At 43.3% G+C, this 25082-nt stretch overlaps 1 protein-coding gene and 1 long non-coding RNA gene across 2 annotated transcripts; one reads left to right on the forward strand and one right to left on the reverse strand.

Annotated features, from left to right (window-relative positions):
* The first annotated feature begins 1949 nt into the window (after positions 1-1949).
* LOC141276350 (uncharacterized) lies at positions 1950-14092 on the forward strand. Its single transcript, XR_012325760.1, has 3 exons — positions 1950-2347; positions 2686-2754; positions 13874-14092. It is a non-coding gene; the product is annotated as an uncharacterized lncRNA (long non-coding RNA).
* LOC117307867 (eukaryotic translation initiation factor 3 subunit F) lies at positions 10905-12205 on the reverse strand. Its single transcript, XM_033838410.2, has one exon. It carries the CDS (start codon positions 12179-12181, stop codon positions 11090-11092), a length of 1092 nt encoding a protein of 363 aa, XP_033694301.1. The 5' UTR covers positions 12182-12205; the 3' UTR covers positions 10905-11089.
* Positions 14093-25082: the final 10990 nt, after the last annotated feature.

Here is a 25082-nt window from a genome sequence, read left to right on the forward strand (position 1 = left end):
CTCATTTTTAGACTTAACTTTGGCCTTATTTCCCTTCCTTTTTAATTTTCTAAACCTTTTTTTCTTTCCTACCACTTAAATAGAGCAAAAGAAAAGGCAACTAAGTCTAGGGAAAGGTCCTCAATGATCCAGCCAGATTATTTTAGAAGCAGCAACATGTATTTTACATGTTAAAATCCAATTTAGTGTCCCTGTATAGAGTTAAATAACTTACTTAAGCACATTTCATCAATACCCTCTCCTATAGATAAGATGGCTGCCAGAAATAAACTTAAAAAAAGAAGCAAAAAAAGCCAAACAGTAAGCCTGTATTGGGCACTGAGCTGGGTGAGAATGTGATAAAGGCAGACATTGATTCTTTCCAAGGAGCGTGACATTTTACCTGGTATTCCAGTACAAAGCCAGAAAGATAATGGCATATGTGGAAAATACTTTGTGTGCCAAATTCCACAAGCTCTACCTTCTCACTATCTATAAAGGCTCTGGGCCTCTTTTTTTCCTCCTAGGCCTCTGTTTGCCTAATAGCATCCCAAAGCCTCTTCATTTTCTAGGTCTAATTAATATCAATCCACTCTAGGATGCTTCACTCTTCTCACTGCCCCATTTTTGAACTTCTACAACATCATTTCATAACTTACTAATATTTAACTGCGTACTGTTACCCAATTTCATTTGCCTATGCCTTTTTACTAAAAACTGTGCGTTTCTAGAGAAAAGATCATAAATTATTTGCAATTTCCTTCTTACCTAACATAGCGCGAGTATGCAATAAACTTTTAGGGAAAGATTCCACCAAGACGCTTCACATCTGGCACAAATATGTACCCTGGACACACTTCATGCATTTTGGTTCGTCTTTTGTTGGAACACAGCTGCAACACTGCATATGCAACTGTGCAAGATTAGCTAATACCCTATTGCCCCCAGTTACTTCAGCAGCAAGTCTAATTTCCCCAAAACACAAGGTTAGCCTGAGGTTACTTCAGGTTTTCCATCTGTCAAGGAGATCTGAAATAAAAATCCTCAGATTACCAACAGGGCTCTGTAAACAGAAAAAATTTAAAAATAAATGAGCTGTACACCTTCCCAGACTCTCCGCGCAAGGGGAGATTAATCGGTGTCGGGATTAAACAGATCTTTGTAGTATTCCAATTTTCCAACTCCCGCTGTCCGGAATACTCATTGTCCTACCTACGAGTGCAGAATAAAGGGGTGACCAGGGTGCGCATACGCCCCACCGACAAGGAAAGCAAGGATGCTGTTCGCGTGGGGCAGCAGGCGGCCGCGCGACACCCCGCGCCGGTGAGCACCGCCGCAGCCACCCACGCCCCGCGGCCCAGGCTAGCCCCAGCTGATTGCGGGCACGTGACGCCGCGGGCCAATCGGGAGGGGCCGGGGCCCGAGCGCGGCGCGGCCGGGCCTCCTCCAGCACAACAAACACGGGCCGGAAACAGCTGAGCGGGCGGCCCCGCGGCCCCGGCCGCCCGACGGCCGCCCAGCAGTTGCGCCACGCCCTCCGTCAAGCGTACCCCTCCCTCGGCCCGGGGATCTCCTGGGGTGCAAGAAGGCAGGGTGGCGGGCATCCAGCCTTTGGGGGGCAGCAAACAAAAGCCAACGCCGACCCCCGCTCATGGCCAGTGCCAACCGAAAGGGGATGTGGCCCCTTTGAAGGACAGGCCACGCCGTGGCGTTATTAACGCCGCACATCTCGGAGTCGAGTTCGGACTTCACCTCGGGGCCGTGGGCGCAGGCCCCGGCGGAGACCGCGGCGGCGCGGAGTCCGGGGCGCGCCCCCGACACTGCGGCGGGGACGCGGCCCGTGGGGGCGGGGCAGCCCAGGCGACGGGGTTGCTGGCCAAACTGCCCGCGGAGGGGCGCCGGAAGCCCCGGCCGCGACGTGCAGGGCCTTAGAGGCTGCGCTGGGGCGGGAGGGCGCGGGCGCCGAGATGGAGGTCGCGTCCGTTGCGGTTGCGCCGGTTGCCCCGGTTGCGCGGCGGGGGCGGGCTGACGGCGGCCGCCGCGCCTGGGCCTCACAAAGAGGAAACAGGCCAGCTCGTCAGCCCGCAGCCCCGGCACCGGAGCCCGCCCAGAGGGGCGGGGGTCGGCCGCGCTGGGACCCCGGAGGGAGCGCGGGGAGGAAAAGGCACTTCCTGCCTGGGCCTCCCGCCCCGGGCCGATCCCGAGTGTTTCGAAGCCGCTGACCCAGAGGGGCGCCTCAGCCCCCCTCAGGCCCCGAATCCAGCCCCCGACCGCCGCACTCACCCCGAGCGGCTGTAAGATCCACGGCCGCCAGCGGCTCTTCGGTCCTCAGCTGAAACGAAGCCCCCTCAGCCAGCGGAGTCTCCAGGTTTAGTCAGGCCCTGGCCTTGGCCCCGCCTCTCCCTGGTTGGGCCTCAGCGTCAATCACCCGGCGTAGCCCCGCCCCTCGAACAGTCGGCTCTCCCGGTTGGCCCAGAACGCCCATCATTTCTAGACCCCGCCCTCTCCCCGGCACCCAGCCCTTTCCGCTGGGCCCCGCCCCTTCTCTGGCTCACCCTCCCCCACCCCCGCTCCCCTTTGCGTCGCGGCCCGCCCCTCCCAGAAGCCGCAGACCCAGGGCAATCTCCCTGCAGCTCGCCCCGCCCCTGACCCAACGCCCGGGACTCGGACAGCCAATCAAAGAGGCTAACTCTGCCCCCTCTCGAGACGCAGCCAATGTGGAGAGACCTGAGATCCACCCCCTTCCCAGCTGAGAGCACACAACACAGCGTCCACGTGAGTCAGCTTCTTAAAGGAGACTGCCCGGCCTTTCTAATTGCTGCAGCTGAGAGACATTGCGCGTTATCAGCGTCACCAGGTGGTGGCTAGGGCCTAGTTTCCTGAGGCCCAGTGATGAAAACAACAGGCCGCTTTTCTAGGTAAAGCAGGTGCCTGGATAGTTTAAATGCACCGTGTAATTAATTTCTTTGAGATTGTTTACTCTTGCCCCTCCTTACAGTAGGCCACCTTTTATTTACAAACCCCAAACCCTTTGAGTCTGGGCATATAGGAACAACTGGAGCAAGCATTTTTCAGGTGTGGCCGAACTTTATTTACAACTGCCTGAGTTCTTTCTTGGTAGTGGAAGTGTTTATCAAAAAGATGAGAAAATTCAGAGTCTTCTACATGAAGATTTTTTTGCCTCAGAGAGTCTGAGATTTGTTTGTTGAAAAGGGTAGCTATTCCCTTAATCCTCATCAACGCTTAAAATGGAAGATTTTGCGTCTCATTAAATTAGAATTTCCCAGGTTATTACATTAATGGTCTTTGGATTAATGGATAAAGTAGAAATGTTTGACGATAAAGTAGAAATGTTTGACGATGCCTCTTTCTCAGGTAAAAAAATAAAGACTAACATTTGAGACTAACCTGCAAGGTGCTTAAAGCTGTCTTTAGTGGGATAGAGGTTTCGGAGCAAATCGTAGCATTTGACTCCTCACCAACCCCAAACTCACCAGTATTTTCATTCAGGGCAGATAAAAACCTGGATTATCTTTTGATAAGCGAGTTTTCCAAGAGATGAGGAAATTTAAAACTTTTTAAAAGTTTTTTTTCTCATTATTCATTTGTTTTTACTTAGTTTTAATTACAAAATCAATACATGTTCATTGTAGGAAGGTCATACAGTCTCATTTCATAACAGAGACTGTCCTCTGCTTACAGCTTCATGTGTTTTTTCCTATTCTTCCTGAAAGGAACGTGCATCTCTTATTCCTCAATTTGCTTTTTTCACTCAATATGTTATGGCCATCCTTCCATGTCAAATATATCTTTTATCTACAAATTTACCTTTGTCTCCATAGTTTTTTTATAATAGGACTTCATCTTTTATTAAGCATTACTTTTTCTACTAACAGACATGAGGTTGCCTTCAATCTTTTGCTATTAAAAATATATTTTTTAGAAACTTGTATTCGTTGATAAAATATTGGTCAAATATTTCTGAATATAATCGTTTGAAAAGGGCATACAATGCCTAAACCCCAAGGAATGAGTTTTTCTCAAAGTGAACACTTTAAGTACCAGCAAAAAACAATGGGAAAGATATTTATTCATTTAACAAATACATATAAAGCACTTACTGTTCCAAGTGCTTTAAAATTATTAACTCACTTTTCATAATAACCCAGTGAGGTAAGTACTGCTATCATTCCCATTTTACAGCTAAATAAACAGAGGCATATTGATTAACTAACTTGTCCAAGATCACCCAATAGAGGTATTGAATACAACATTTGTAAACTTGTAAAAGAATGATTAAAACCATATTTTAGAAAGATAAATCTAGGTGTTGGTGTTGTGCAGAGTTAGGATCCACATATGAGGAAAGGTGGGCAGATAGGAATGGAATGGAAGGGGTAGGTTTAACATTAACAAGAATGGCTATACAGAACTGACTGATTGTATGTAGGTGGGCTAAGAAGAGAGAATTTTCAAAGATAAACCAGAGGTTTTATCCTAGGTGATTGGTAGGGTGATGACTTCCTATTGCTAGGTATAGGGTGGTTGAGAAAGTTGATTTGGGGTGAAAGCTGATGGGTCTGGGATGATGGTGGCATGCCCATTAGAAATAAAGAATTTACTGTTGAAGATAACAAATATGGAAGAGAAATAAAAAGAAAGTTTGAGAGATTTGATATTTTATCTTGTTTGATTTGTGTTATACGTATTAATTTAATTTGGAATAAATTTGCACTTTATAATATTGAAACTTTCCCACCAAGAATATGGTATGTTTCTCCATTTATTCAAGTGTTCTTTTATGTCTTCCAGTGAAATGTCATGATATATCTGTCTTCCTTTAGGTTGCTTCTATCTTCTTAGAGTTATATTTAGGTATTGTATATTTTCTGGGGATATTATGGACTGAGTTATGCCCCCTTGATTCGTATGTTGCAGTCCTAAGTCCCAGTACCTCAGAATGTGGCTGTATATTGAGATAAGGCTTTTAAAGAGGTGATTAAATTGAAATGAGGTTCTTAGGGTTGAGCCCTAGAACAATCTGACTGGCATCCTTGTAAAAAGAGGAGACTGGGATATACAAGGGATGTGTGTGCACAGAGAGAAGATGGCCACCTGCAAACCAAGGAGAGAGGCCTCGCTAGAAACCAAACCTGCTGACTGTTTGATCTTGGAATTCCAGCCTCCAGAACTGTGAGAAATCAGTTTCTGTTACTTAAGCCACACAGTCTGTGGTATTTCATTGTGGCAGCCCTAGCAAACTAATAGAGGGGGTTACTGTGAATAGAAACTTCTCCTATCATATAACTCTAACTGGTTGGTTGTTATTTTGTAGGAAAGATAACGATTTTATAGTTTACTTTCCTGAATTTTCTGGATAGAAAATTCCTCTGCCTGCAAATGATCATAATTTTGCCTACGTCTTTCTAGTCATTTTGCCTTTTATTTCTGTTTAAATATCCTTGTACATATATCTTTGAGTACATGTGTGAATATTTCTGTCAAACAAATTCCTAGAAGTTATCGATAGTTTGTAAGGTTTCTTTTTTTAAAATGGGTATGCAATTTTATCAAATACCTTTTTAGTGTCTTTTGAGATAAACATTTCCCCCTTTATTCCTTTATGTGATGTATTACAATAACCCATCTCCAACATTAAACCAGATTTACATTTCTTGAATAAAAGTTCCTTCATCACTTGACATATGCTAACTCTGACATTCTTCAAGTCCATAAAATAAGAAACAGGAATATACCAACATACACCAACATACCATGGTGTTTTATCCTGGTTGCTGATTATACTTTCTGGCCTAAACTGTCTGATATCCCCCCAGATGGGTGATTCAATATAACTACAAACCCTGGGTCAGGCTTTCAGAATGCCCTTCTGTTGCTGTTTCCTTGGACCCCTCCTCTGTGTGCCTTCTCTTGCTTTAAAGGACTCACACTGGCGCTGCTGCTTTAGAGGTAAGACCACCTTTCAAGTGTGTGCTTCATGAGCAATTAGCTATGAGCCTCCCCACACTTCCCATGGCCTATGAAACCTCCTTGCTTCCCAAACTTGAAACATGTGGGCCTCCACCCACCTGTCTCACTCTGCAGATACTCATGTCTCATAATTTAAAGTCAGATGAAGACTGTTGGAAATGAGCTACTTCAAAGTTTCTCTACTTGATGTTTTTTCCTACATCACCTATTTTCTTGGCACTTTCTCCTGTGTTGGATGAAAAACCACCTTTCTTCTTTTCCAGGGTCTGATGGACACCTATACCTGGATAAAACTCTGAATCTTGAAGCTCAGTTTGTTCTAAACAGAACCCACATTTCCTCTCTCAACAGCAGAGACAAACAACAATTTCCTTAGGCCTAGGATTGTCACTCCCTTCTCGTGTCTGTTAATGGACCCCAATCCCCCAATCCCCCATGACTTCGTCAATTGCTGCAAGTATTCTTTGGACTCTACATACAAGTGACCTGTCCTCACACCTAACACTATAGTTTAGACCCATGTAACTTCTTACAATAACCCCTTTATCTTTTCCCTTGCTTTATATTGACATGACATGCACTTGCTGCCCACCCTGCCCCCGCCATCCTGCTTCCTGCAAAGTTGCCTGGACCACAAGGACCAGGATTCCATCCTAGGGAAAGGAACCTGGATCCTGAATGCTGTGTAGCGTAGAGTTGACATACTAGCCTAGGACTGTATGGTTTTCACTTTAACCTAAACTTATGAGAACTCTGGGTAATTTAAACAAAATAGCTCCTTTGGGAAGAAACAGATATATGTAAATACAATTTCAGATTAGTAGTTAACATAAAAAATATATAACTTATTCTGAGTTACAGTCCTGCCACTTTACTAAAAGCTGTCTCAAATGTCACTGATCGTAAAATACTTCTTTTTTGTATTTGAAATCATCAGCCAAACATCCATAAAAATTCTTCAGAATTTTTATCCTTTTGGCTTTGGCAGTAAAGTAGTCACCTGTGGTAGACAGAATAATGACACCTTTTGCCCCACGAGTTATCTGTGTTCTAATGTGTGGAACCTGTGTATGTTACCTTACGTAGCAAAAGGGACGTTGCAGATGGGATTAAGTTAAGATCTTAAAATGGGGAGATTATTCTGGATTTTTCAGGTGGGCCCAATATAATGACAAGGGTCTTTATAAAAGGGAGATAGGATGGCCAACAATCATATGAAAAGATGCTCAATATCACTAATCATTAGATAAATGTAAATCAAAACCACAATGAGATATCACTTCATACCCATCAGGATTGCTACTCCTAAAAAAACAAAAACCAAACAAAACAGAAAACAAAAAGTGTTGGCAAGAATGTGGAGAAATTGGAAGCCTGGTGCTCTGTTTCGGGGAATATAAAATGGTACAGCTTCTATGGAAAACAGTATGGAGTTTCCTCAAAAAGTAAAAAATAGAACAATTCCACTTCTGGGTATATACCCCAAATAACTGAAAGTATGGTCTTGAAGAGATGTTTGTATACCCACGTTCATAGCAGCATTATTCACAATAGCCAAAAGGTGGAAGTAACGTGAGTGTCCAACAATTTAATGTTTAAACAAAATGTGTCTACCCATACAGTGGAAATAATTCAGTTTTAAAAAGTAAATAAATTCTGACACATGCTATGACATGGATGAACCTTCAAGACATTAAGCTAAGTGAAATAAACCAAACACAGAAGGACAAACATTGTATGATTCCATTTATATGAGGTATCTAGTGTACTCGATTCATAGAAACAGAATGTAGCATTGTGGTTGCCAGAGGTTAGGGGGAAGAGGATATGAGAAGTTGTTTAAGGAGTGTAGAGTTTCAGTTTTGCAGGTTGAAAAAGTTCTGGAAATTGGTTGCACAACAATATGAATGTATTTAATAATACTGAACTTTACCTTTAAAAATGGTTAAGATGATAAATGTTATGTGCATTTTACCACCACTAAAAAAATAAACTAGGTTTTCTAACAACAAAGAAAGAAAGAAAGGAAGAAGGGAAGGAAGGAAGGAAGGAAGGGAAAGAAGAGAAAGAAAACAAAGGAAAGAAAGAAAAGGGCGGTAGGAGAGTCAGAGTCAGAGAAGTAGATGTAAAGATGGAAGCAGAGATGGGAGTGATGTTGGGCCATGAGCCAGGAATGCAGGCACCCTCTAGAAACAAGCAAAGGCAAGGAAACAGATTCTCCCCTAGAGCCTCCCAAAGGACCACCACTCTACTGATACCTTGACTTTAGCCGCATAAGACCCATTTTGGACTTGTGTCTTTCAAAATATAAGATGATACATTTGTGTTGTTTTAAGCCTCTAGGTTTGTGATAATTTGTTACATTAGCAATAGGAAACTAATACTTCACCTGTTTCCTAAAGTCGTATTGTATACTGAGTTTCCTTATGAATTACTTGGTGCTATTTATAATTAGTTTTAATTTTGTTACTGCACATAACTATATTTCTTCTAATGTATATTATTTCCATAAGTCTGACCTAGCAAATGTTGAAGTGGTCAGGGAGCAGAACCTCAGTCAATAAACCTCCAACCCTTACTTGCATCAGGTTGTGTCAACCAAAAGGATATTGTAATATCCTCCTCTAAATTTATTTTAAAACCAACAACAAAAGCATTAGTAAAATTTCCACAAACTTTCCCAACAATAAAAATGTTTACATCTCAAAATCTGAGTTTTGAGGTAAGGACAGATAAATGTCCCAAGTCGGTGGTGGCAGGGGAAGGGGCTGGGGAACTGGAGAATAGAACAGGATAAATGGTGGTGAGGAACACAGGCTTTAGAGCTATTTAGCTCGAGTTCAAATACCAGCACTGCCACTTTCTACCTGTCTGACCATAGGCAAGAGCTTCAATTTAATTACTGAAAATAGTGATAATTTTTGAGTTACTGTGAGCATTAAATAATGCATCTGTTGTCAAATGCTTAGCCAATGTCCCTGGTACCTATTAAGTACTCAGTAAAAGTTGCTGTTGTGTTAGTTCTTGTCATTATTTCCATGACTCTTGATTATGAAGCTGAGTCCAGAGTGAGAAGGTTTTGCTGTTTTCCCTGTACTGTCCACATTATAAGGTCACCTTGCATATTGCCCGGCAAATACCTGATAGCTCTCTCCCATGGTTCAACCCTGATTCAAAGAGTACTTGAAATACTGCCAATAGCCTGACATGGAGGTAAGAAATGAGCCATTCAGGGACTTCCCTGGTGGCACAGTAGTTAAGAATCCAGCTGCCAATGCAGGGGACACGGGTTCGTGCCCTGGTTTGGGAAGATCCCACATGCCATGAAGCAGCTAAGCCTGTGCGCCACAACTACTGAGCCTGTGCTCTAGAGCCCATGAGCCACAACTACTGAGCCTGTGTGCCACCACTACTAAAGCCCACGCACCTAGAACCCGTGCTCCGGAACAAGAGAAGCCACTGCAATGAGAAGCCCGTGCACTGCAACGAAGAGTAGCCCCCACTCGCCACAGCTAGAGAAAGCCCGTGCACAGCAACGATGACCCAACACAGCCAAAAAATAAAAGGAAAGAAAGAAATGAGCCATTCAACTTTTTGCAAAACCTGTCTGCACACAAAAAGGCAATTGCACAGGTCTCCTGGCTCTAAGCTAGAATTCCATCATTGAGATAACACACACTCTTACTGACCACTATTACCAGTGGTAGTCATTTAGGAGGACACACTTTGACCATAAACATTTAAAACACCACCAAGCACCAAGCAGATCTATATGAATTGATATATCATGATATCCAAAATACATTATTAAGTGAAAGATGTAAGCTATAGGATTGATTAAATGCATAGTCTGATCCAATTTTTTACAAAAATACCATTATATGTATTTATATACATACAGACAAAATTCTGAAATATTCACTTTCTACACTGTCCTAGTTTTCATAAACATATTTTAAATGTGTACGTTTAACTTTAGCAACCAGAAAACTGATAAAGATAAATTTTATTGCCACAAGCGCATTTAAGTTTAGTGTGCCCTCAACTTTTATTGAGGAATGATACAAAAAAATGATCATGTGAAGAATCTGCATCTTCTGCAAAACTGCCTGTATCAGTCCATACCAGTAATCCAGCAATCCAGCCTGAAGTAACTAAGCATAAGAAGGAAATGTATTGGCACACATCACCGAAGAACAGGAAGGGTGGTCTGATCTGGCCCGAGAGAACTTAGATGTGGCCAAGAATGGCTGATTCTGTCTCCACTTCTGTTTCGCCTTGCACTTCCCTGCCATGGCCTCATGCAGCTCCATGCTTACATTATCACAGCTTCCTGACAAGAGAGGAAAGTCTTTTCCCTGCAATCTCCAGTTAGGAAAGTTCTAGAGAAGGATTCTGATTGGCCTGGCTGGATCAGGGACCAGTCACCATGGCCAGATGTGTGAGGTCTTGTGATTGGCATCCCCTATACCTTCCCAGCTCCATGGGGTTGGAGTTGGGGAAATGGCTGCTATAGTACATAACAAAGTCCCATAGACTGGATGGCTTATAAACAACAGATATTTGTTCCTCACAGTCCTGGAGGCTGCAAGTCCCATACCAGGGTGTCAGCATGGTCGAGGTTCTGGTGACAGCCCTCTTCCAGGTTGTGGACTGCCAACATCTTGTATCCTCACACGGCGGAAAGAGAGTGAACTAGCTCTCTGGCCTCTTCTTCTTTTTTTTTTTTTTTTTTGCAGTACGCGGACCTCTCACTGTTGTGGCCTCTCCCATTTCGGAGCACAGGCTCCAGACGCGCAGGCTCAGCGGCCATGGCTCACGGGCCCAGCCGCTCCGCTGCATGTGGGATCTTCCCGGACCGGGGCACGAACCCGTGTCCCCTGCATCGGCAGGCGGACTCTCAACCACTGCGCCACCAGGGAAGCCCTGGCCTCTTCTTTTTTTTTTTTTTTTTTTTTTTTTTTTTTTTTACAAAAGGTAGGCTATGTTTATTTACAGTCACAAGCAGTTGACTGACTCAGTGTGACTCAAACCACAAAGAAACCATTTCTCCTTCACTCCATTCTGAGTCCCAGGGTTGGCTGGGGCCCAGCCTGGTAGAGGGCTGCTTGCGGACCATTCACAGGTTCACAAGTTTCTCATTAAGGGCAATCTGTGACTGCGTGAGATTGGCCAGGTACGTCACCATCAGCAGGTCGTTGATGTTGCTGTTGAGCATGGTCTCGAAGTCCTCAGGAACTATTTTGGGTACTTGGTTAACCAGACTCATCAAGAAGCGGCCCACGGTATTGTCAGCTGACACCTTTCCAGACAGCACGTCCTCCGCATACTGCAACACTGTGCTGAGGGCATCCTGGATACGGGCCGATGCCCCTCCCACTTGCTGCAAGTCACTGGAGAGGCCGATTACCCGGTTGGGGCTAAAACAGGTCTTCATGATCAGGTCAACTCCAATGCGTTCAGTGTCGTAATATGCGTATTTCACTGTCAGAGGGGTGAACATCACCCCCATGGTCCTCCCAGGAACACCCATTAAAGTGCTGACGTAGGCCTTAATGCTCATGCGGCCGTTCTGCAGGCTCGTGTCCACTGTGAGGTGAATGGGGTTGGGGGCTTCCCGGCTGTAGTACTCGTGGATCAGCACGGAGTGCTCTGTGATGTCATGGCCCGTAGCATACCAGCCCAGGATGAGCTCATTTGGAGAGACTTTCTTGTGCAATTCATACATGTTCTTAGCAAATTCCATGTCAACAGCCACCTCATCTTCTGACTCATTGTGCGGCACTGAAAAGCAGTTGGTGACTTCCACTGAGTGCTTGTCCACGGTTCCCAGCAGGGTCCCGATGACTCGGGCAGCGCCCTCGTTGCGTCGCTCGTAGCTGTCCACGATGGAGGCCAAAATGACCGGGTGCAGCCGGACCACGCGGCCGCCAGGGAAGGGGCCTGGGAGAGCCGGGCCAGGCAGCGACTGTGCCGGGGCCTGCGCTGGGGCTGGCGCTGAGGCCGGGGTCTGGCCCGGAGCTGCGGTCGTAGCCGCTGCTGCCGCCGGGTCTGAGGATGAGGCTGGAGCCGGCGTTGGAGCAGGAACCGGCGCTGGAGCCGGCGCTGAGACTGAGGCTGGGGATGGAGCCGGGGCCGGGTCTGAGGCCGCAGCCGGGGTTTCGGTTGGGGTGGCGGGAGGCGTGCTCGGCGGTACCGCCGGTGTGGCCATCTTGTCGAGAAGGCCCTGGCCTCTTCTTTTAAGGACAGTAATCCCATTCATAAGGGCCCACACTCATGACCTAATTACCACCCAAAGGCCTCATATCCAAATACCATCACATTAGGGGTTAGGGCTTCAACATATGAATTTTGATAGGAGAACACAAGCATTCAGCCCATAACAATGGCATTTCTCAAAAGAAGGGTGGTCCTGTTCCAGGCAGATGGAGCCATATATTTTTATTGCTGAAGACATTGCCAGGATGCATTCTAGCATCTGTTGTAAAAGTTCCTTGGTGATCAATTTGCCCTTAAACTAAGGCTCAGAGACAGGAAGCGTCAGCATGCTTGGGGAAGATGGAAGACTGAGGGACTCTGTTTAACAGAATAACGTCTGTAATGAGCAATAGCCAGGGACAAGGTTAGAAACCGAGGCTGACAATAGATGGTAAAGAGACCATAAGGGCTAGTCTAAGAAATTTGGCTGGACCAATACATTTCTTTTAAAGTATAATTACAGGTAAGTTTGTTTTTAATCCCAAAGTCTTTAAGGTCTTGAGAGCCTCAATTTTAAAAGTTTCAAAACCTAGGTTTTTAGGAACAGAGCCTCACTATTGGAAAGGGAATGCTTATATGCAAATTTAAAAATGAGTCTGTTAGACATATTGGTGACAGGACTGATGAATTTAGGTGTTCTATCAAGAAGTATGTATTAGTTAGGGTTCTCCAGAGAAACAGAACCAATAGAATATATATGTATAGATAGATAGATTTATTATAAGGTACTGGCTCACACAATTATGGAGGCTGAGAAGTACCACATTTACCATCTGCAAGCTAGAGATCCAGGAAAGCCAGTGGTGTAGTTCAAAGTCCTGAAAGCCAGATTGCTGATGGTATAGATTCCAGTCTGAGTCTGAAGCCCTGAGAACCAGCAGTGCCAAGGGCAGAAGATTATTGATGTCCCAGCTCAAAGGTTGAATCCTTCCTCTGCCTTTTTGTTCTATTCAGGCCCTCAGTGAATTGGATGAGGCCCACCCACATTGGGAAGGACCATCTGCTTTACTCAGTCTATGGATTCAAATGCTAATCTCTTCCAGAAACACCTTCTCAGACACATCCAGAAATAATGTTTAACCAGATATCTGGGCATCCCATGATCTAGTCAAGTTGACACGTAATGAACTATCACAATACCTTTACATCCTTACTGTAATTCTGAATTTTAACCAGTGCCAGCTGAATAAGCTTCGATCTGAAAAGATTTCATCCTATGGAGTTCATAGAAATCCCTTTGTTTTGACAAAGGTTGTAATTATATCAGTAATCTTGGAGGAGGCTTACGGCTAGCAAACTTTTGACTTCTGCAGATGTGTTCCCTGGCTCCAAAATGGACTTTGGAGAATGGGCAAACTGATCACTTCTTGGAAAAAGAAAAGGAAAGAAAAGAGAGGCACACAGAGAGATAAAGGATTCAAAGATACAAATATAATGACCACACAGTAGATAGAAACATAAATCAGTGCTTATTTATCAGATTATAAATAGCCTTGTCTTTCCCCAATGCCATGGCCATTGTGTTCCTGGGTAACTGTAACAGGGAAGAACTAAATCGGACTCCACGTTGGATCTGTTTCTTTGACTTTAACCTTTGCTTTTCGTTGCCTTTGTTATTCTAATCGTGCAAAATGGCCTGCCTCAGGGAACCCTGCCCCTCTGATGTTCAGCTCACTGGGAGACAATCTGACCCCGTCCACCTGCGAACGGCTGCAAGAAAGAAGAAACTAACACATCCCCTCACAGAGACTGCTCATTCCAGATGTTTTGCAAGAATGATGGCTCTTTTACTTCCTCACCGCCTCTCCCTCTCTGATTCTATAAAGGAAACTGGCATCCAGAGCCCGATAAGATGGTTTTTCAGAGACGCTAGTCTCCATCTTCTTGGTCTGCCGGCTTTCTGAATAAAGTCGTCTTCCTTGCCTCAACACCTCGTCTCCGATTCATTGGCCTGTGTGGCGAGCAGTATGAGCTTGGACTTGGTAACAAAACCTCATGTCACTTAACCTGTACCAGGCAAATAGGGTTAACTGTACCCACTGTGACAGCTCTGTTTCACTAGCACTGTTTAGCTCAGTGGGAATTCTGCAGAAAGACTTCAAGCAGGGCTGAGCTTTGTCTTTCGTGGATGTGCCATCCGAATTTCAAGAAGAACACACCATGAATAATAACCAGCGCCTTTTGGTGATGGTACGTGACAGTAAAATACACTGCCATGTACCATCACCAGATGGTGAGTTTTTAATTTTCTCCAAGCAGCACTATGTCACTGTGGTTTTTTCCCTTAGAAATCATTGGGAAGTATTACAGTTTTCCTTTCTTTTTTAAATCCAGTTTTTGAATGACATATGTAGAATGCAGAGTAGGTCATATGTAGTATTCTGTGTGACACGTGAACAAGTTGAAAAGGGTGACAACTTTAATAACGAGTGAGAAAGCTCAGGTAAGGGGAAGGAGACGGTAAGAGAGATTTTTATAATTTATGAAGATGTGAGGACATTTTTCTAAACCAAAAGAAGTATCAGGAAGTATTTAGTTAGCTCTGTTCTTCATGAAGTAATACTTTATATGGTCCCAAATAAGTCACAGTAATAATAACAATGATAGTATATTTAAATAGTTTTTACTATGTGCTACTCAGTATTCTAAATATTTTACCCATATTTTAATTTATCTAATACAATAACTCTATGGGATGGCTAATACTGTATCCACATCTTATAAAAATATGACAATACTGAGGCATAGAAAGGTTAACCTATCTGCCCAAGGCATATTGTAAACAGTGGGGCTTCCATGAGCACTCAGGCAGTAGGGCTCCAGAGCCCATGCTCTTAACTGCCACACAACCTGATTAATAATTTTTCCATTTGTACACAACTTTGTATTCTAGAAGATACTTATACACTCATTATCTCTTATGTATAAACCCTGAATGCCACAGAATGCTAAGCACATGGCAAAGCCTGGATTCAAATACAGACCTTGTGAAATGAAGTCCACACTCATTCTCCCAACCCACAGTTCTCTCTTTAAAGTCAGGAAAGACTCTAAACCAACAATTCCACTTTTGGAACTTAGTCTGTGAAAACACTTATCCAAGGGTGCAAGAATATATGTAAAAGAGAGTTCTTTCAAGCACTATTTGTAATATCAAAAAAAGGAGAAAAAAAAACACCCTGGAAATGATATAAATGTCTATCAGTAGGGAAATGGTTCAATAAATTATGGTATAAACATGGTATGCTATCTTGTGTTAGGATGTGGGTTTATATGCACTGACATAGAATGGTGTTTGTGTGATATTTTTTAAGTGAAAAGAACAACATGAAAAGAGTAAATATAGCATAAAACCATTATTTTAAAAAATTCTGGACACATATGTATGTTTTCATTCCTTCATTCAATAAATATTTACTGAGCACTTACTGTGTACCAAGCACTGCTTTATTTATTTACTTTTTAGTATTTTTTTATTTTAAAAAAATTTTTGGCCACACTGTGCAGCATGTGGGATCTTAGTTCCCCAACTAGGAATGAAACCCGTGGCCCCTGCATTGGAAGCGCAGAGTCTTAACCACTGGACCACGAGGGAAGTCCTTAGCAAGCACTGCTTTAGAAACTGGAGATGCAGTGCTGACTACAATCGAGTCTGTGCCCCTCATGGGTGATGGACTCTAGTGAGAGGGAAACTAAACAAGTAAGTGATTAAATACTTGCAGGTCATCTTATCTTGAAGAGAACTCAGCAGTGTGTAGGGTTAAGTGTGGGACAGCTATTTGAGGTCCTGTAGGAAGAGATATTTGAGAAGGAGCACCAAGTGAAGATGCCAGAGGAGAGTGTCCCAGACAGAAGGGACAGAAAATTGAAGGTCCCTGCATGGAAGGTGCTGCACGTAGCCTAGAAAGGCTAGTGAGCCTGGGGCATAGGGGCTTAAAAGTGGGGAAGATCACATAGAGCCAAATGGGTAGGATTTTATTCCAAGTGTAATGGAAAGTCATTGCAGTCATTTAAACTTCACTTTCATTTTGCATTTTAAAACAATTCCTCTGATTGCTCTTGGAAGCATGGAGATCAGTCAAAAATCGAATGCTATAATCTAGGTGAGAGTAGACAGTGGCTTACAACAGGGCCGTGATAATAGACACTGTGAGAAATGGCAAAATTTAGGATATTTTGAAAACAGAGTCAACAGGACTTATTTTAACATCTTTATTGGAGTATAATTGCTTTACAATGGTGTGTTAGTTTCTGCTGTATAACAAAGTGAATCAACTATACATATACAAATATCCCCATATCCCCTCCCTCTTGCGGTTCCCTCCCACCCTCCCTATCCTACCCCTCCAGGTGGACACAAAACACCAAGCTGATCTCCTTGTGCTATGTGGCTGCTTCCCACTAGCTATCTATTTTACATGTGGTAGTGTATACATGTCCATGCCACTCTCTCACTTCGTCCCAGCTTACGCTTCCCTCTCCCCGTGTCCTCAAGTCCATTCTCTACGTCTGCGTCTTTATTCCTGTCCTGCCCCTAGGTTCTTCAGAATCTTTTTTTTTCTTAAGATTCCATACATATGTGTTAGCATATGGTATTTTTTTTCTGTTTCTGACTTATTTCACTCTGTATGACAGTCTCTAGGTACATCCGCCTCACTGAAAATAACTCAGTTTCGTTTCTTTTTATGGCTGCGTAATATTCCACTGTATATATGTGCCACATCTTCTTTATCCATTCATCTCAATGGGACTTATTGATGCAGTAGATGTGGGGTGTGAGGGAAAGAGAGGAACCAAGACTGACTCCCAGATTTTAGCCTGAGCAACGAGATAAATGTTGGGATCCTTTAGTGATGGGGAAACACTGGGGCCTCAAAGAATGGATTTGGGGCATGGAGTGGGACAACAATCATTTAAGCCCATTTTGGACTTAAATTTGAGCTGCTTATTTGGAATGCAAGTAGAGATATCAATTCAGTGATTGTATATTCCTATGTGTGTTACTTCCTGGGAGTTGACTGGAATTAGACAGAGATGAGTCAGGACTTATACTTTTTCTTCATAAGCTTCCGGGTCTTCTAAAAAAACCTTTTTTCTTTTCTTTTTTTGTTCTATTTTGTTTTGTTTACAGTAAGCTTCTGTTTCTCTGATAGTCTTTAAAATTCAAAAGAGAAGATGTGTATAAGTGGAAATTTATGAGTTTGTGCAAAAGAGAGAAAGACCTGGAAAGAGAAACATCAAACTGTGAACAATGGTAACCCTTAAGCAGTTTAGCTTTTACACTATATATTGATCTTTTTTTTTTTAATTAAATAAAGAGGCTGTAAAACCTTTGTAGTTTCAAAAAAGAAGTCAATGCAAGTAAGGGCAGGTTATGGTCTCTGTACCACCTCTGCTTCTGGCAGGAGCCCAAGAGCACCCCAAGGTCTCAGTGTCCCCTCTTCCCTATCCATTTTGTTCCTGCTCTCCTCTGCCTGGGATTAACTGCGCTGTTCACAAGAAAAACTCATGCCTCTGTTTAACTCTATTGGTTAATAAAGAAAAGTCATCTTTCTCTTTGATAGTAAAGACCACATTCACAAATTTGAAATCTTAACAAACTCAGTTTATGGAACTGTAGAGCTGAAGGAGCCTGGAGAGTATGTCGCCTAACTCTCTCATCTTACAGATGAGGAAATCAAGGTTCTGCGGGACAGTGATTTTGTTGCCATCAGTGGTGGGTTACTAGGGTGGTAGCACAGTCTAATGCAGCACACTGCCACTTTGTAATCAGTCAGATCCCCACAGTCTTCTCATCACCAAGGTATCATGGTAGCTGAATTCCTCACCAGAACATAATAGCAACAACAGGGGCCTGGTGTGGGGGATGTCTTATCTAAGCTCTGCTGGGGAAGCATTGAATCTCCCCAGCCCACAGCAGAGGGCATGGGTCTAGTAATCACACGTGCTGAGCCCCAGTCAGCTTTTCTCTCCGTCACATAGTCACAGATTCTCTCTGTGGGTCAGTTCAGGTCCTCCAAGAGGCAGATGCCAAGATCAAATCAGAGAATTAATGTGCAAGATGGGCAACGGAGGAAACAGCTGAAGAGGTGAGGCTAAAGCAAGTGAGAGCATCAGACTGTGAAAGGAAAGAGGAAAGGGAGATTGCAGAGCAAGAGCTTAGGGCCATCTCCAAAAAAAGAGAGCCTGTTAGAGGAATTCTGCATCAGGCAGAAATGGCCCAGCTGCAGTAGCCCCTGTGGGCTCAGGCTGGGAGAGGCCAGGCAAGTGCAGCTGAGGCATGCTCTTTGGTGGATCCAAAGTTGTGGCCACTGGAAGCTGCGCTCCCTGCAGTAGTTTATTTTTGGTGGGAGGTCCAAGCGGCACATGTCTATGACCACCATACTCTTTCTGTTTCTTGTACCCATCATCTTCCTGCAGCTCCTTCCACTGTAGACACTTTCCCCACCATCTCCTTCCCCTACTGGTACCTGATGTTCTGGCCACATTACACTCCCTAGAGCTCCCAGACACTTTGTGAATTGTACCCACTCTTTGCATGTCATAGAAAACCTCTGCAAAGCCTTCAGGACTTTTGATCTTGATGTAATTTGTCAAATTAAAAATTTCACATAGTTGTGTTAAGCATATAGTTAGGTGATAACGTTTCAATCCCTCTGTCAATCTCCATTTTTTAGTGTATCTAGATCATTTGCATTTAGTGTAATTATTGGTATGTTAGGACTTCAGCTGTGTCTTATCTTTTGTTCTCTCTATATTTGTTTTCTGTGTTTTTCATTTCTTAGTTTTCTTTTTCCCTCATTCCTTTGGATTGCTTGAACTTTTCTTTTAGAACACCTTTTCCTCTATAGTGCTTTTTGAGTATATGTCCTTGTTATCTTTTTAAGTGGTTTCTCTAGGTAGTACATTATATATACCTAACTTATTACTGTCTATTGTTGTCAACACTTTACCAGTTCAAATGAAATATAGAAACTTAAATCCCTTGCCCTCCCCACCTATAATATAAATGTCTTAAATATTTCCTCTACATGGAGAACCACATCAGACGGTATTATAATTTTTGCTTTAACAATAAAACTTAATTTTGAAAACTCAAGAGGAGAAGGAAGGACTATTGTATTTATCCATATTTTTGCTTGTGTGTGCTTTCTTCCTTCCTAATGTTCCAAGATTCCTTTAAAAGCATTTTCTTACTGTTTACATAATTTTCTTAGCCACTCTTTTAGTGTAGTTCTGTCTGCGAGCAAAAAATTCTCTTAGTTTTCTTTCATCTGAGAATACCTTGATTTATCCTTCATTCCTGAAGGATATTTTCTCTGGATAGAAAATTCTGGGTTGACAAGTCTTTTCTTTCAGCACTTGAAAAATGTTGTTCTACTTTCCTTTTGGATTCCATGTCTTATTTTGTGAAATTTGCTGTCTTTCAAATTGTTTTCCCCTATAAGGGGATGTTGTTTCTTATTAGGATGTTTTCTTTGTCTTTAGTTTTCAGAAGTTTGACCATGGTAGGCCTTAGTGTGAATTTCTTTGGGTTTAACTGTTTAGGGTTTGCTCAGCTTTCTGAATCTGTAGGATTATGTCTTTTGACAACTTGGAGAAGTTTTCAGTCATTATATATTAAGGGACTTTTCCAGCCCAGCCCTCTTTCTCCAGGACACTAATGTTAGATATTTTGTTTTAGTCCCATAGATCCCTAAGGCTCAGTTCATTTTTATTTTTCAATTTATTATGTCTCTGTTGTTCAGATTGAGTAATTTCTATTGTCCTATCTTCAGGCTCCCTGATTTTTTATTGTCTCTTATATTCTGCTGTAAGTCCACCAATTGGGTTTATTTTATTTCAGTTACTGTGATTTTCAGTTCTAAAATTTCCATTGTTCCCTCTTTCTTTGCTTTTTTAAAAAAAATCTTTTTATTTGTTTCAAATGTGCTTATAATTGCTCACTGAAGCATTTTTATTGTGGCTGCTTTAAAATTTTTTCCAGAAAATTCTAATATCTTTGTCTTCCTGGTATTGGCATCTATTGATTGCTTTTTTCATTTAGTTTGAGGTCTTCCTGGTTCTTGCTGTGATGAATAATTTTCTATTGAAAGTCGTTTATTTTGGGCTTTTATATTGTGAGACTCTGAATCTTGTTTAAACTTTCCATTTTAGCTGGCTTCTGCTAACACCACTCCGGCAGGTGTCAGATAAAATCTAGTGTGAGCCCAGCGGATGAAGGGGGAGCTGCTGCCTCATTTTCCCAGGGGTGGGGTTAGAAGCCCAGATTTTCCATTCAGCCAACCTCCGTTGACACCTGAGGGGGAGGATTCCTCAGTACTACTGGGTAGAAGTGGATATTCTTTTTTAATTAATTAATTAATTAATTAATTTATGGCTGCGTTGGGTCTTTGTTGCCGCGGGCAGACTTTCTCCAATTGCGTTAAGCTGGGGCTACTCTTCGCTGCAGTGCGCAGGCTTCTTACTGCAGTGACTTCTCTTGTGGCAGAGTATGGGCTCTAGGTGTGCGGGCTTCAGTAATTGTGGCACGCAGGCTCAGTAGTTGTAGTTTGCTGGCTCTAGAGCGCAGGCTCAGTAGTTGTGGTGCATGGACTTAGTTGCTCCACGGCATGTGGGATCTTCCTGGATCATGGCTCAAACCCGTGTTCCCTGCATTGGCGAATTCTTAACCATTGCGCCCCCAGGGAAGTCCCTGGAGGTGGGTATTCTTGATCCCCTATTGGCCTATACTACACACCCTGCAGGGAGGGATAGGAGTGGCTTCTACTGTACCACAGGAGGAGGTGGCTTCCTTATTACTGGGCAGTGGTGAAAGTCCTCCCCTGAGCCTATGACACCAGTCTAGTGAGGAGAGGTAGGGATGCCTCATTACTGCAGGATGGGGGTGGAAGTCCAGGCTCCCCATGTGGCCTCCAATGACACCACATGTCTAGATGGTTATGGGGGAAGGGGAGAAGGAAAGTTTTAGCTCCCACTTGGTCTTCTCTGACAACACCCTGCCAGGGGGCTTGGGAACCCTATTACAGTCTGATGAGGATAGAGGTCTAGGCTCCTTTTGCTGGTGAGGGTGGGGATGGGACCATAGTTTTTTTTTTTTTCTGTGGCATTTGACTGGAGTTGAGTAGTTATTGTATAAAAGTTTCTCTTCTGCTAGACTATATTTTTCTTGGTTCTTTGGCTGGAGAAAGCAGGCTTTATGACTGCCTGTTTCTATTTCTGAGTTGCTGGCTTCTTCAGCTCCAGGTCTGGGGTATATGAGGCAAAAAGGAAACTCAAGACACTAATCACAGTGTCATTCTTTGAGTCCCAAGGTCCTTAGCTTGTCTTCCTTCTCTCCACCTTCAGAGTCTTCTTTTGTTTGTACTATATTGAATGTCCAGGGTTTTTGGTTATATTTAGCAGGACAAATAGGGAAAAGTATGCTTGCTCCATCCTTCTGGAAGCAGAAGCCCTCATGTAACATTTTTAAAAAGGTAAAGTGTAAGAATGAAATCTAGTGTCAGCCTAGTCTTTTGGCTGTCCCTGGGCAGCAGGGACTGCCCAGGAGGAAGTGAGGAGGGGGAGTGGGTGAGGCTCCTGTCACAGGTTGACTCCTCCTGGAAGCAGACTCTGACATGGAGCTAGCATGTAGGAAGCTCAGTAGGGGGCGTTTTGGGGATCAGCACCCACGGAAGAGAAGGGAAGTGAACAGAGCAAGGTTGCGTAGACGGAGATGTCAAGTCCTCATGGGAACCTCAGCAGACCCTACAGAGCATTCTGAAGATGGGATGGGCTTTCAGAGCTGTCCCGAGTTGGGAAAAGAGGTGCAGGCCTTTAGAACCCTCATCATCAGTCACAGGATGGGACTCATCCCAAAAAGATATGTGACAGGGCAAGGCAGTTTTCTTCATTGAGGTCACCCCTGGAGAGGGCTAACAGTTGAGGGTGGCCTGCCAACAGCGCTCCAGCAGCTGGGGAACCAGTCCTTCATCCAGAAGGAAGGACACTCTGGATGACACACCACAGCTTTTGCCACATGTACTTCTCGGCATTGGGCCAGTGACAGAGAGCTCTGATTACTGTCCTTAAGTTGTGGCCAGATCTGGGTTTTGTTGGTTCCCATTGATTTTCTAGTTTTGATCAGTGTTTTCAAGGGTAAGCCTCAGACGGGAGGTTTTCTCTGGACACACAAGACTACATTCCAGCAAGGAGCGCAGAGTTCTCACCCTGTCCTAACCCACTGTGTCTGGCTCCAGCCAATTTTGCTTCAATTTAAACTCCTTGCATTAAGACTGAGCTGCCACCTTTAAAGACATTATGGCTAACAGTACTGATAATATGACTATCATTTATCGAGCAACACTACTTTTCTGTCGATTTACATATTTTATTTTATTGAGCACTCACAACCACTCAATGTGGTAGGAATTATTATTTTGCTAAATAACTTGCACCAAATCTACAAGCTACCAAGAAGCAGAGTCAGAATCAAACTCTTGTGCTTTTTCTACCATTCTGTGCCATCTGCCTCCCATTCACTAGGGTCTCAGGCGGCTCAACAGAGCCATTTTTATGTAGCACATTCACTCTAAGCTCTGTACAAAATGAGACTGTCACGTGCAATTTCAATTTTAGAAAAGAATTTGGAAGAAAATATTTCAAAATATGTACTTTGGTTATCTCCAGAATGTTAGGGCTACAGGTGATTTTGTTTTCTTCTATACTTAACAGTATTTTCTAAAAATTTTGCAAGAACATATATTATAGGTATAAAAGGAGAAAGCCTTTTAAAAAAGAAAATAAACAATCAGACAAAAGAGATTGTTTAAAAGTGAAGCCAGGAGCGGAGTCAAGATGGCTGTGTGGGAAGATGTGGAGTTAGCTTCTCCCCACATCTAGGGCGCCTGCCGGCCGCTGGTGGGGGACTCTGACATCCAAGGAGATGGGAGGAACACCAAAATGGACCAGTAGGATGTAGGGGGACTGAGGGGGGAGGAGAAATGGAGGCCAGACAGGATCTGCGACCCTGAGGCCAGGGAGATCAGGAGAGGCAGGTGGGAGGAACTCTCTGGGAAGAGTGGGAGAGGAGAGGAGGGTATTTACCCACCCAGTCGAGACCAGGAAGCCTCTTGGGATCCCAGGTAAGGTCCCCTGCCCTCTGAGACCAGGGTTGGGGGGCATGCCTGGGCCCCTTCTGTCCCTTGAGCCTAAGCCCCACCCCCCACAGCTCCCAAGGCCTTTTCCAGCCCTGTGGGTCCTGAGCATTGGCCCCGCCCACTGCCCAAACCTTGCCCTTGCTTAGGCCCCACCCTTCACAGCCAAGGCCTTTTCCCCACTTTTTCTTTTTTCTTTTCCCTCCTCCTCTTTTTTACTATCATGGTACTGAGGTAACTTCCAGTTGTTGATTCATCTATATTTTTATTTTTATATTCTTTCTAACATATCTGTTAGTTTCCTAGTCTAATTTTATTTTTTACTTCGTTATTGTTCTCTTTTTTTTGCTGCCCCACACAGCTTGCAGGATCTTGGTTCATGAGCCTGGGGTCGGGCTGAGACTCCTACAGTGGGAGCTCCGAGTCCCAACCACTGGACTAACAGAGAACTTAGACCCCAGGGAATATTCATCAGAGTGAGGTCTCATGGAGTTCCTCATCTCAGCATCAAGATCCACCTTTACCAATATCCTACCAACTCCGTGTTGGAAGCCTCAGGCCAAACAACCAGTAAGACAGGAACACAATCCCACTCATAAAAAAAAAAAAAGAGAGAGAGAGATGGCAAAAAAATATGTCACAGATGAAGGATCAAGGTAAAACCCTACAAGACCAAATAAATGAAGAGGAAACAGGCAGTCTACATGAAAAAGAATTCAGAGTAATGATAGTAAATATGATCCAGAATCTCAGAAATAGAATGGAGGCATGGATTGAGAAAATACAAGAAATGTTTAACAAACATCAGGAAGAACAAACAAACAGAGATGAACAGCACAATAATTGAAATAAAAAATACACTAGAAGGAATCAATAACAGAATAACGGAGGCAGAAGAACGAATAAATGATCTGTAAGACAAAATGGTAGAAATAACTGCCGAGGAGCAGAATAAAGAAAAAAGAATGAAAAGAATTGAAGACAGTCTCAGAGACCTCTGGGAAAACAATAAATGCACCAACATTCAAAGTATAGGGGTCCCAGAAGAAGAAGAGAAAAAGAAAGGGTCTGAGAAAATATCTGAAGAGATTATAGTTGAAAACTTCCCTAACATGGGAAAGGAAATAGTCACCTGAGTCCAGGAAACACAGAGAATCCCATAAAGGAGAACCCTAGGAAAAACATACCAGAACACAAATGAATCAAACTAACAAAAACTAAATTCAAAATATTAAAAGCAGCAAAGGAAAAATAAAAAATAACATACAAAGGAATCCCCATATGGTTAACAGCTGATTTTTCAGTGGAAACTCTGCAGGCCAGAAGGGAGTGGCAGGATATACCTAAAGTGATGAAAGAGAAAAACCTACAACCAAGATTACTCTACCCAGCAAGGATCTCATTCAGATTCGATGGAGAAGTCAAAAGCTTTTCAGACAAGCAAAAGCTAAGAGAATTCAGCACCACAAAACCAGCTTTACGACAAATGCTAAAGAAACTTCTCAAGGCGGGACACACAAGAGAAGAAAAAGACCCACAAAAACAAATCCAAAACAATTAATAAAATGGTAATAGGAACATACATATCGATAATAACCTTGCATATAAATGGATTAAATGCCCCAACCAAAAGACACAGACTGGCTGAATGGATACAAAAACAAGACCCATATATATGCTGTCTACAAGAGACCCACTTCAGACTGAGGGACACATACA

This window comes from Tursiops truncatus, chromosome 14 (genome assembly GCF_011762595.2).
Source record: "Tursiops truncatus isolate mTurTru1 chromosome 14, mTurTru1.mat.Y, whole genome shotgun sequence".
In the NCBI taxonomy this organism is placed as follows: domain Eukaryota; kingdom Metazoa; phylum Chordata; class Mammalia; order Artiodactyla; family Delphinidae; genus Tursiops; species Tursiops truncatus.